Genomic DNA, 14,222 nt, shown 5'->3' with positions numbered 1-14,222 from the left:
TCCTATCTTCTCAGAGTCCCTCTTCTGAACTACAGTTTCCTGCAGCAGCTGAGAAGAATCTGTGCTCAGAGTGTGAGGTGCAGCTCTGAGGGGCCTTCCTCAGACCTGTAGGTTCCAATAACACCAGCCTCCTCCCTTTGCTACTCCTCTGTATCGCTGGTCATTACTTCCTGCACTTACTAAATTTGTGTATACCTTCTGGACTTTTTCAACAGAATATATATACATTCTTCTCAAGTGCACATGGAACATTCTCAAAGATAGATCACATGTTAGGACACAAAATAAGTCTCCACAAATTCAAGAAGATTGAAATCATATAAAGTATCTTCTCTGATTAAATAGTATAAAACTAGAAATTAACTACCTTAAAAGAAGTAGAAAACAATCAAACACAATGAGGCTAAATAGCATGTAATTAAACAACGAATGGATTGGCAATGAGATCAAGGAAGAAAATACCATCTTGAGAGAAACATGGGAGAAGAAGAAATAAATGGCATCAATGAAAGAGCTCTCTTAGACACATGACTATCAGGAGCCAAGGAGATAAAGAACTTTATGAATATTTCATAGGATTGTAGCAATAAAATACCATGATCCCAGAACTATGAGCCTTGATATATTTTTTATTTTAAACAACCCTTGGTCCCCAAGAGTTGTTTCCTGTTTTCCACAAACAGGAAAAAATATTTAAGGCTATACAAACCCCAATAGGCACTTCAAATGTGGACAAGAAGAATAATAGAAAAGGAAGAATTTCCCAAGGGGCATAAGCAGATTCTGGAGAAAGCTGTGGACAAGGGAGATGGACAAAACCTTTTCAAGAATCCTCCCTGGCCTCTAGTTTAGGAAGACTTTATAATATCTGTCCTGTAGGATTTCACCTCTGATTTCCATGTGTATTTGGTTCTTTCTCTTTCCAAGCAAAAGTGGTCATTCTGGTTTCCCTCTTCCAACTTCTTATTAGTATATTGGGTATAAAAATGTGGTAGGAACTGGTTGCAAAAATACAGAAAATTTATTCATAGATGATTTCACCATCATCATTATTTGATGAAGACAATGAATAAGCAGAGATCACAGACTTGGACTGAATCCTGTAACTGAAAGCATTTTTAGTTATCTCTCTCAGAATGTAATAATCCTTCTTCATGAGAGAGTGGAAACTTGACAAATATTTGGCAACTGAATGGTGGGCTGTGGCTTAAATAGGCTAGATGCTCACTATTTCCATCTACTTTGGGCCACATAACTGCCTAACATTTACCAGTGTCTCTTACAGTTCAGATGGGGCCATGAGACTATCCAATGGGAAGATATCCACACATTCCAGTCTGCTCCATAATAGTCCATGCAGCACAAGGGTCTGTGTAGTCTCTATTTTTTTCACAGTGAGCTAAGAGGCCACGTGCTTAAGTAGGCATCATCAAAAGATGAAAAGAGTCTATATCTTTGAATCATCATTTGACAGCAAAACATCAAGGAGAGCTCACTATGACAGAAGAAAGAAATATTTGATTTTTCTCTGTTAAGAAACTGAGTTTTTCAGGTTTCGTTACTGTGGCTGAAGTTTATCTCCAAACATAGCATTAGATTTTAAAAGATTAATTACTGGGTTTAATCAAAGTAGTAACTTGATGTCTTTTTCTTTCTACTAAAAATATTTGAATGGGGAGAAAAATGTCATCAGGAAAGAGAAAGAGTGTGGTAAAGTAAGAAAAAGTCTTGGCTTGAGAAGCTTAGCCTCAAGTAATGCTTTCATCATTTACTAGCTAAGTGACACTTGTGAAGTCAATTAATTTTTCTGGGCCACAGTTTTTACACATCAATAAAATGAAGCTAATATTAGGTTACCCAATTATAAGAGAAAGCTGGGCCAAATGTTTGCTCAAGATTTTTTTATGGTTTTGATCCATGGTTTTATGAAATAGGAATTACACAGTAAAGCCACTAATGAAAGCAAAAAAGTCAATTTTTTTTTTAATTTTTAAACTTTTAAACTTTTAGCTACTGCATACCTGACAAAGTCCAGCTTTACGAATAACATGTTTCAATGATGTTAATTCATTCCAAGTAGATTTATTAAAAATAGTAATTTACAAAAGAGGTGAAACAGTAAAGATTACAATTTCAGAGAATCTATTCCCTAGATCTTTGACCATCCAATTGTGTTACACACAATTCTCCAGACCCTCCTAAAGTGATGAAATTGATGTAGGACTCCCACTTCTATCCTTGGTCAACTGAAAGCCTATTTCTTGAGGTGGTTTCTCTTGATATCCACTCAATAATGTTTGTTAAAATCATTATTTCTATGGAAATTACCAAAGGACTCAAAAGTTAAAAACAAACCTAAAATCATTGCTCAAATTTAACTGTACATTCATCAACTAGTAAGTTAGGCTAATGACAACACTTGTATTTCTATAAAATCGTAAAACAATAACTAAAATATATCTAATATGTTAAAATAAAACCTAGAGACTAAATGGAATTTTCCTTCTTTAAGTCAAAATCTAAACAAATAACATGTAAAACTCTTTTTGCTAATTAATGAGTTTTCTTTTCCTAATCACAGGGATATGATGGCTAGCTGGAGCTGAGCATTTAAACCTAAAGGAGAAAACTAAACATAAAGGAGTATATTACTGAATTGTCTTCAAATCATTTTTGCAATTATTTAATTCACAATTTTATATGAAAATTATAATTTTAATCTCTTTTCAGACATTTTTATTTATTTACTTATTAATTAATTTATTTTCTGAGCACAAGAAGTTTTTTTTAGGGGGGTTGGTCTTTTTCTTTTCATTGAATTTATCAGGGTGATAATGGCTAACAACATTATACAGGTTTCAGGAGCACAATTCCATAACACATCATCTATACACTGTATTGTGAGTTCATCACCCCAAGTCAAGTCTCTGTCCATCATCATTTATCCCCCCAATACCCTCCTCTACAAATTTTAGAATACATATTAAAATATGTGATTCTGATTTTATATTGTTTTTGAATAATTCCATTTGCTTTGCCCCATTGATTCTGTTACTCAAGTATAGAATACAAGACAAGAACTTTGAATATCTTTAACATCCCTAACATAATGGAAGGGTAAAGAAATAGAAAGAAAAAAAATTGTTGTCTAACCTGAATTAAATGTGATTATTATGACATTAAGATATTTCTATTAATATCCATTAAGTAAACTGAATCTATATGAAAAATATAATACAAATGCAAACAAGAATAATGTATAGTTCAAAAGTCATCCCTCTCCTCATTTTCTTAGCATTTCATTTACAGAAGAGCTATTTTTAAGTAAAATAACTTTTCACTCACCAGTGTGGAGGTTTGTGAGGCATCAGCCAACTCCCCTGAGATCTCGGGTGTTCGGGTGTTGTTTGGGATTCTGTGAGGGTTACGGGCTATCGCTTCACACCAGCCCAGCATTTTCTCCTTCCTCTTATCCCTTTTCAATTTCTGAAATTCTGAAAATAATTTACATTCCCTGAAACAGGTCACTTATTTCAGTTGTCTACTTTTGGAAAATGTACATAATTGAAATTAAATAAGCAGTTTAATGAAATACTAATGGAGACATTTTATTTTAACCATAGATTATAAGGAAGCAAAGAATATGCTGATTATTAATAATATTCCCAGAGGCACAGGTAAATGAAGACAGTACACATCTATTCAAAGAGCCTAATGTGTACATCCCAATTTGCGACCCTTCTAGATTGTGTGAATTTCTTGCATCAGGTTATAGAGTTATTTCCAGGGATCAGTTTATTACATGACGTTGTTAACGTGGGAGCTAAGAAAAGACAAAGTTTCTGATATATCTCGATATTTCAATGACATATAAAATTTGGCATAGTTTTTCAGCTAAATGGCCTACAGATGCAGAATAAATTAAACACAGGCCAGTGAGAAAGATTACTCATTCTAAGTACAGCATGATTATCTCCTTGATAAAGTTCTTCCAACTTAAGAAGGAATTTTAGTGCAAACATGGTAAACTTCCTATATATTTATCACCAGAACAATCTATTCAAAAATTAAAAAATTTTAAATATCTGTACTATCATGAGTAAAAATATTACACAATCCTTTCTAGTTTTCTAGAACTTCTCATTTGGGAAATTATTATTACTATTATTATTTTTTGTCTTTGAAAAAGTTATATCAACAATGACTTTTAGCCTAATGGAGAAAACATTCTTTCCCTTGTATAGTTTTACAGCCTACTTTTCCACTTCACCACCTTCAGTAATTAGGAATAGTATATTGCAGGTCTTTAGTTAAATGCATTACACTGTCAATTAAATATAAAAAATAATGTGGAGTAATTATTTTTCACAGCATTGAAAGCAATTAGCAATCTGGTAGTTTATAACATTTCAGGGATTCAAAATAGCACATTTCATACCACTAAGAAAAGTAACAAAGAAAGGTGGCACTAACAGATTGTTGAGTTATTACTCTAAATGACAAAATACTCAAGTTAAATGAATCTGAACAATATAAATAGGGAAGTTTTAAAAAAGTTTCATAAAAATTAAGTCTAAAATTCTCAAAGGTGATTTCTTAATAAGACTGGTAACCTGAGTGAATCATTCACTCGTGGTGCAGGGAAATGGTATGGGAGCTTGTAAACAATTGTTTGAATGAGCAACAAATTGTTAATGCTTGCCCTTTAAAACACATTGCTTGAGATTTTACTGAAAATTCTTATCTATGGTATATAAAATCTGCATACCCAACTAATTTGCACTCCACAGAAAGTAAATATTTCTTTATTCCTCAACACAGGAATTTGGTTACTCATCAGCTTTAAATTACATTTCTTGAAGTGTGCTAAGAGTAAATGAAAATTAGTATCTTTATTCAAAGGCAAGGAGTGCAATGACACATAATGACCAAAACAGTTTAATCAAGTATAAACAAATGTTCTACTTCAAGTCATTTGACATTTATTTCTTGAAAATTTTAACTCTATAATTAAATACCACTTTAGTACTTATGACAAAATGTTGAATTCATACATGAACAAAAAGCATAATAAAGTGGCCCAAAAGATGATATCATCAGTACCTATTCTGGGATATGCTTTTAAAGGCTGCCAACTTCTTATTCCCCATTCAGTTTCTAAGATTAAATAAAAGTTTACTTTCATTTGCAATATGTGGCAATGACCCTTGTATATTGTAGGTACTGAAGAGGCATGGAAAAGCCACAAAATGAGAATTCCTTTCATTTTTGATTTGAGTTAAATTTAGTGCAGGCCCTGGCCGGTTGGCTCAGTGGTAGAGCGTCGGCCTGGCGTGTAGAAGTCCTGGGTTCGATTCCCGGCCAGGGCACACAGGAGAAGCATCCATCTGCTTCTCCACCCCTCCCCCTCTCCTTCCTCTCTGTCTCTCTCTTCCCCTCCCGCAGCCGAGGCTCCACTGGAGCAAAGATGGCCCGGGCACTGGGATGGCTCCTTGGCCTCTGCCTCAGGCGCTAGAGTGGCTCTGGTCACAATAGAGTGACGCCCTGGAGGGGCAGAGCATCGCCCCCTGCTGGGCGTGCCGGGTAGATCCCGGTCGGGCGCATGCGGGAGTCTGTCTGACTGTCTCTCCTCGTTTCCAGCTTCAGAAAAATACAAAAAAAAAATTTAGTGCAATATTTTAGAGAATTTCAAAATCCAAGAATAACTAAGATCTTTCTGACTCTCTGCATCTTGAACTTGTAAACTTATTTGTTTAACTCCAAAGTGACTTCTAGATCGTCGTGATCTTAGCTGTCTTCCTGGAAGTTGGCTTGTGCAACTCATCCTTTTGAACTGTTTTTGTTGAATTGCTACCAATATGCCAGCATGACAAGAGGTATCAAACTTTTAATTATAATTGCTGTAGTATAATAAAATATCAATTGCATACTAGTTTAATTTTTATTGTAACAGTTATTAATTCTAGCATGACTAGGTAAGCTAAATAATTCAACAAGATAAATACATACTTTTTGTTCATAATGAAACAATGTGTTCATAATAATTACTGAATATTTACTGTGGACACTGTCCTACTCTGTTTTGGGAATACAGAAAGAAACATGATACAAGGCCTAGAAGACTGGGAAGTTTGCTTATAACTGAACTTGGACATGGTCTTGGGAATATTCACAAAGAAAGCTAAATTGGTAAAATTACAAGAGGAATCTAACTACAAGCTTTACTTCAGCATTTTATTATGTAAATGAAGAATATATGACAATATAGAAACAGCCTATGAAGGTTAGAATACTACATCTATACATTCATTTCATATTATAAGGAAGTTTGTCTAATGGCTTACTCTGTATCAGATGCACCCAACTTTACCAGCTACGTTAGAATCAAAGAATTATATTAGGAAGAAACCAATGCATAAATGCCTCTAAGGAAGTAGCATGGGTGTAGGCAAATTAAAAGGGAAAGAGGTAGGAAAAAAATGAGATTCACTACCTCATCCCATAAATTCCTGTGGGTAACAGACTGTCACAGTTGCTTAGGACAGTCTCTTCTTTTCTGTTATCACAAAACACTTAAAGTTTAGGTCACATTTCAAAAAAAATTTTTTTGTACCATTGATGACAGAGATTCTAGAAATTGTTTATGTGATCTGAGAAACTGAAGGTTAATAACGTTGATTGCTGAGCCTCCACAACCAGCATTCTTCCTACACAGGTCTGAAGCACTCATCATATTCTTAGGTATAAGAATGTACTGTCAGTAAGAAGGGTAGCCAAATCATGAGCATTTATAATTCATCCTAAAGCACTTTAAACTCTAAGTATCATTAGTATGATATCAGAATAGAAAAGTGGTCATTAAGCATTCATGTTAATTGCTATCTAACCATTGAACCAAACTAATATGAGATACAGCAATGAGCAACTTATTTAATGATCACAGGAAATTGAGATTTAACTAAGCTTAATTTTTAATATGCTACTTCAAGCAGATAGTTAATTTAATAAATAGGAGCACAGTGCATTCTCTGTGAACTAAACTGACAACAAATTAAAATTAGGAAGAAAAAACTGCAAGGCAATTGGGTATATCTCATGGAGAATAATTCACTTTTAATTCAGGAACCATTTACTAAACACTTCCCTTGTGCCAGACACTGTGCCTAGAACTATTGATACAAGAATTGAAGAGATCCAGAGCTCAGACACAAGAGGGGGAATTGACGAGCAGGAAAACCCACCTTTGATAGTGCAAGGACTACCATGAGAACTTTGAGAAAAGACATTTGACATTGTATTCCCGGAAGGAGGTTGATCTTGGATGACTCTCCAAAGAAAATAAACTTACAAATAATTTACATGAGAATTATAATTAGTACTGCTCTCCCAAAGGCATCTGCCACTACTAGCTGTGCACACACTCCCAGGGGCATCATTCATATGGTAATCCATGTAAGGAGCACTGTGCTCCAAGGGATGCTCTTCACATAAAACACTGTGTGCCTGGAGTTGTGCAACCCGACAGAAAGCCCGGCAGATTTCTCCAAATGAAGCTCATTACACTTACTTTATTGTACCTAAGTCTAGTCTAGTATAATTTAATCTCAAAATAATCAGTTTTTTCCTTTTAGGAAAAAAAATGCAGTTGCCTGCCTCTACTTCACCTCTCCATCTCCTCAACTATTTCCTTCCTAAGCTTTGCCCACTCCATAACATATCTGGTAAAGTAGACTGAAGGGCCTGACCAATGCCGTCCCTCTTCACCACATGCATGTACCTGAGAAAGTTTCCACCACCACCTCCACTCATACAGATAATCATCCTTAAACTGTAGTCTAGTTTCAGAATAGTCTTTTATCTAAGAATTGGAAAGAATTTTTTACTTGAAAATTTGAGAGATTTGGCTGTATATATTCTGATAGCTTAGTGTCATTGAGAAATAGGTCTTGCCTGACCAGGCAGTGGTGCAGTGGATAGAGCATAGGACTGGGAAACAGAGGAACCCAGGTTCAAAACCCCGAGGTTGCCAGCTTGAGTGTGGGCTTGCCAATTTGAGTGCAGGGCTGCTAGTTTGAGCATGGGATTATAGACATCACATCATGGTCACAGGCTTGAGCCCAAGGTTGCTGGCTTTGAACAAAGGGTCACTCACTCTGGTGTAGCCCCCGGTCAAGGCACACATGAGAAAGCAATCAATGAACAACTAAGGAGCTGCCATAAAGAATTGATGCTTCTCATCTCTCTCCCTTTCTGTTTGGCCCTATCTGTCCCTCTCTCTGTCTCTGTCACACAAAAGGAAAAAGAGATATGTTTCAAATATTAAATACTTTCTTTGCTCAGAATAACAGTGAAATTCAATCTGTTATGAAAGAAACAACTTGCAAATGAGAGAAGGAAAAAGCAGTAAGAAATATGCTTCCCTTGCTCTTTTAACTGCATATTCCTGAGAATTAGTTTTTGTTCTTTGGAGGTGTGTGTGTGTGCAGGTGCACATGTGCATGCATGTGTGTATGTGTGAGTTCCAACAGCACTCCCTAGATCAGGCATCCTAAACTACGGCCCACGGGCTGCATGTAGCCGCCTGAGGCCATTTATCCGGCCCCCTGCAGCACTTCCGGAAGGAGCACCTCTTTCATTGGTGGTCAGTGAGAGGAGCACTGTATGTGGCGGCCCTCCAACGGTCTGAGGGACAGTGAACTGGACCCCTGTGTAAAAAGTTTGGGGACCCCTGCCCTAGATGTTCAGAAAACTATAACATGCACACATAAAACTCACACCAGCTGCTATTCTGTCAACCTGTGTGGCTGTTTTGAAGTATTCACACACAACTACAAATTGTTCTTGAAAACTTTGAGGGCAAAAAACCACTAAGGACTGCCTGCTGGGGATGAATTTTAAAAGTCTTTAGACCAGACAGTCTTTAGATAAAATGACAGTATTTGTTGTGAAATGGAAATGTGTCCCAGGGGCCTTCTGATTTCTGCGAGTAGGATGCAAGGTTTCCCAAATGGAAAGAGGGGTGCATAGTTTTATTCTACAACCTGGAACCCTAACTGACATAGAGCCCACCTGATAAGTGTTGATAATACAATGAATGATAAAATAAAGAAGAGCTCTTCTTTGAGTAAAGTTGAGAAATGGGGACAGGCATAAGGTGACTCACACAGGGAAGGATTAAATTCGTAAGCATTTTTGCTTGGATTATAAGAGAGGTATATTTAGTATGTGGTTTTATTCATTTATTTATTTTTTAAATTCTCCCTCTACCTTGCAATTACTTTTAGAAGCACCAGTCTTTCTGTGAAGCCTTTTAAGTTGCTCTAGCCTCGTGCATGGCTGGCGATGAATAAAGAAATGGCGAATGAAAGGCAGCGGTGCTCTCATTCCCTCCTCACCTGAGGCAGTGGTGTGAGTGAAGTTTTCTGTAGAGACAGCTTTGGTAGCAACAGAAGCCATAACATCACAGACTGTTAGAAACAGGAGGAAGGCATAGTTTCCTAGTAGGTAACTTTGAAAACAATGTAAGAACTGTGATTCCTCCAGTAATATACCAAGGGAGGTGACTCAGCAGATGAAGGAAAAGTCACACACAAATAACTACACCAGGGATGGGGGCGTTGCTCTTTAGTGATGACTAGAAAGCTTTTTCATGAAAATAATCGTGCTAGCTCTACCCTCAGCACGTATGTTGGAGCAATCCTTTAGACATAAAAATGAAATATGAGGGACTTCTAATTAAGCTGTGACATACAAAGAGTTTGGAAATCATTACTCCTGTCCTTACAAAAAAGATAAAGGTGAAGAAAGTAAAAAAATCAATGATTTTGATTGAAACTATCAGGACAGAGTTTGTAGAACAAACCACCACTCAAAAATATGCAGAGACAGGTAAATACAGAGAAACATGGCCAATTTCAGAATACATGAAGAGAAGCTATAGTAATTCTTACGTGTTATTGGTGGGACAATGTGAACTAGCTTGAGAATGAGAACTTCCTGGAGGCTGCATTCTGATATAATCACAAGTAGTGAGGTTCCTATGACTTCCTGGGTTTTGCCACCAGGAAATTTACCTGGATCTCATGATGAATAGCTGAGAATGATACCATAATGGCACGAGTTGGAAGAAGGAAAACCATGATGAAAAACAACAAAGACCTATTCTCCAGAGAAAATATCTTAGCAGAGTCATATTAACCTACCTGGATGAAGGTTATTTCTCCTATTCCAGGCTATTCTAGCCTCTCTGTCTCACCTCAGTTGGGTAAAGAAGCTAAGAAACATTTGTGAAGGCCACAGCCCAGGAACAGAGGTCCATTAAAATACTTAGATTTAATTATAAAATTATAAAATATTTCCCCTGTACTGTACCTTACCACCATACCACAGGGCTTCAGGATAATAATAATATTATAGCTGAAAAACAGCAGATACACACTCTATTTAAGGAAGAATACATAGGGAAGCTCAAAATCAAAAGGATAAACATGAAAACACTAAGAATTTAAAGTGTCTGGTAGCTATAGCTAGCAAACATTAAATACAGGCCAATTTATAGCCAGAATAACATAGAAAATGACACAAGCATGAGTCTTTCAACAAAAACAATTAGAAAGCAATTTATAAAAGTCTAAGAGACATAAAAATACATCAGAACCAGATTCAGATAGGATACAGATATTAGAATTATCAGAGAAGCAATTTAAGATATCTATAATTAATATATTAAGGGCTGTAATGGGAAAAGTAGACAACATTCAAGAACTGATACATAAAGTAAGCAAGAGAGATGGAAACTCTAAGAAAAAATCAAAAGGAAATGCTAGAAATCAAAACACTGTAACAGAAATAAAGAATGCTATTGATAAGATCATAAGTAGATTGGACATTCCCCCCAAAAAGTATCAATAAGTTTGAAAATAGAACAGAAACTTCTCAACTGAAATGAAGAGAGAAAAAGGAAAGAAAAAAGAGCAGAACACCCCAGAACTGGGAGATTATTTCAAAAGATGTAATATATGCATAGCTGGAAGAAAAGAGGTAACAGAAAGGAAAAAATATTTACGGGATACAAGGTTAGTATACAAAGCCAATCAATTTTATATATATTGTCTAAAATAATTGAAATCTAAAATTAAAAAAAGCAATATTATATTTAATAGCAAAAAGAATATTTAGATAAAACTCTAAACAGAATATTTATATGGAAAAGTATATTTTGATTTTACATATTAGATAAAATCTAAATAAATCAGATACATTCTGTGTCCATAAAGGAAAAAATTAATATTTTAAGACATTAATTCTCCCTAACTTAAATTATAAACAAACTCCCGAAAAGCCATTTTATAAATATGAACATAATTTTTCTATAGTGTATATATATAAAGGCAAAAATACCTAGAATAGTCAACACAATAGTAAAAAAGTACAAAACTGAAGGACTCACAACCTAGTTTCATAACTTATTATAAAGTTATAATAATAAATTCACTGTCATATTCACAAAATAATAAACATATGAACCAATAGGACAGAGTCCAAAATTATTCAATTATAATTAACTCATCATTGAAAGAGAGCAAAGGCAGTTAGAAGGCAAAAGATATTCTTTTCAAGGAATGATTCTGGAAGAATTGGACAGCATATGTAAAAAATCAAATCTATACACAAAACCTAACATCATTAACAAAAATTAATTCAAAATTCATTTTAGACCTGATTTAAATGCAAAATAACAATTCTGGAAGAAAATATAAGTGACTTTAGGCTCAGCAGTGAAGTGTTAAATACTACAATAAAATTACAATCCATGAAAAAAATTGATGAGTTAGAATTTATTAAATTCTTAAACTTTACTCTGTAAAAGACTCTTAGAATGACAATTCAAGCCAAAGGCTAGGAGAAAAATATTTGAAGAATGCATTTCAGACAAAGGACTTGTATCTAAAATATACAAAAAAAAAAACCCTCTTAAAAACTAAAAAAAAAATAAAAAAATCCCAACCCAATAAAAAATGAACTGAATCAAAACAGAAACCTCAAGGAGAGGATATACAGATGGCAAATAATCATATGAAAGACATCATCATATGTCATTAGGGAATTGCAAATTAAAACAATGAGATACCACTATACATCTATTTGAATGGCTCAAACCCAACAAGCTGGTAACATGAGATGTTAGCAAGGATGTGAAGCATCAGGAACTATCATCCATTGCTGATGGGAATGCAAAACAGGACACCACTTTAGAAAACAATTGGGTACTTTCTTGCATAAACATAGTCTCACCATACAATCCAGTAACTGTACTTGTACCTATTTACCCAACCAGCTTGAGAATTCTGTTTCTCAAAAACCTGTACACAACCAATATATACCTTCAATAGGTAAATGGATAAATAAATTGTGGTACATCCCTATAAAGACATAGTATTCAGAAATAAAACAAGACAAGGCTCTGGCTGTTTGTCTAAAATGCCAAGATTGCGGATTTGATTCCCAGTCAGGGCGCATACAGGAAGCACTAACATGTACAACTAAGTGTAACAACAGATGAATGCTTCCTTCTCTCTTCCTCTCCTTTCCTTTCTCTGTCTCTTTAAAATCATTTAATAAATTTAAAAAAATGTATTCAAGAAAATCAAAATGAGTTATTAAGCCACAAAAAAAGAATGGATCAATCCTAAATGCATATTGCTATGGCAAAGAAGCCAACCTGAAAAGGGCTATCTACTCTATATATGATTTCAGTTACACAATATTCTTGGAAAAACAAAACTATAGCAACAGTAAAACAATCAGCAACAGGCAGTGAAATTAAAAGATACTGTAATAGAGGATTCCTTATGTTTTTTATATAATAGCCTTCCTCTGTCAGTTGAGAGGGACCGGAAGCAATGACACCCCGGTAGCAATGAATGCACCTAGCACCCTGGTAACACAGTCCAGAGCTGTGTGGGAGTTGAGTTTCTAATACCGTTCTCCAACCAGAGCTGCATGGAGAAATGGCTGATTCAAGGACTGGGATGAGATATATAAGGGATGAGCCTGGAGCAACTTGTGGGACCAGAAAGTAAGGAAATGTTGAGAAACAAAACAAAACAGAACAAACATATTTATGGTGTATGCCAAAGGGACACAGGAGCCAAATGAACTAACCCCCAATGGCCAAAGCTGTAATAATTTGAGCAACCAAATATCAGATTATAACCTAAAACATAAAATATATGCTCATGAGTTTATACTGATATAAATAAGTAATTGAATAAAGAAATAAATGCAGAAGAACAGACAAATCTCTCATGTAGAATTCTAAATAATTTATGTAGATAGTCTACCCTTAAAGGCTGAGGAGCACACTTCTCCACTCCTTTGCAGATTGTATAGTAACTTGGTTTCAAAGAGTACAGCATGGAAAGCTAAAGAGTAACTCTGCAATGGGAAAACCTGACAAACTCCACCTTAGCTGGGTTATTAAGGTTGACATCAACAGTAATAAGTCATGCTGATAGTATGTATGTGCCCTTTGATGACATAATAAAAATGGAACTTGACCTCTGGAGTCTTCCTCTCCAAACCCAAAGCCCCAGTATAACCATGAAAAGAATTATCAGAAAAATTTCAATAGAGGTACTTTCAACATAATACCTAAACAATAATGCTCAAAATTGTCAAGGTCATCAAAAAAGGCAAACAGAGAAACTGTCACAGCCAAGAGAAGCCTAAGACATGATGATTAAAAGTAATATATCTTGAATGCAATGCCAAAAAAATGGTAAAAATGAATGAAATCTAAATAAGGTACAGACTTTAGTTAATTTTAATGTATTAGTATTGGTTCATTAATGGTAAGAAATGTATCATACTAATACAAGATGTTAATAATAGGAGAAACCAGGTACAGAGTATATGGAAACTCTGTGTATTATGTGCATAATTTTTCTGTAATTTTAAAATTATTATAAAATAAAAGGCTTATTATAAAATGTGGATTTTATTCTTCAGGTCTGTAAAACTACACTTTATTTCAATATATAGTTCTAATCAATAACCAGTTGAAAAGTGCATATATCCAAAGGCTAATGATTTAATTGCTCTGACAAATTATTTTAAATTATATGGTTCAAGCACTTACTACAGAGCAAGATTGTTGATGAAGTTAGAAATTTTTCTGGACTTATTATTTTTTTTATTGATTTTAATTTATTGTGTTTACA

General features: G+C 34.9%; 1 protein-coding gene across 4 annotated transcripts in view; it reads right to left on the bottom strand.

Annotated features, from left to right (window-relative positions):
• The window catches only part of MARCHF1 (membrane associated ring-CH-type finger 1), an 833,928-nt gene that overhangs the window by 319,927 nt on the left and 499,779 nt on the right, over positions 1 to 14,222 (bottom strand). For 2 of the 4 annotated variants that reach the window (XM_066387056.1, XM_066387081.1), the window contains exon 2: positions 3,346 to 3,494. The exons of the other annotated variants lie outside the window; for them this stretch is intronic. In XM_066387056.1, the coding sequence (XP_066243153.1) occupies positions 3,346 to 3,456 (111 nt within the window). In that variant the 5' untranslated portion in view covers positions 3,457 to 3,494. The remainder of the gene's footprint in view (positions 1 to 3,345; positions 3,495 to 14,222) is intronic. 4 annotated transcript variants of the gene reach the window in all.

This window comes from Saccopteryx leptura, chromosome 1 (genome assembly GCF_036850995.1).
Source record: "Saccopteryx leptura isolate mSacLep1 chromosome 1, mSacLep1_pri_phased_curated, whole genome shotgun sequence".
Taxonomy (NCBI): Eukaryota; Metazoa; Chordata; class Mammalia; order Chiroptera; family Emballonuridae; genus Saccopteryx; species Saccopteryx leptura.
Note: the sequence above shows the minus strand (reverse complement) of the source record. Positions and strands in the feature narration are given on the sequence as shown.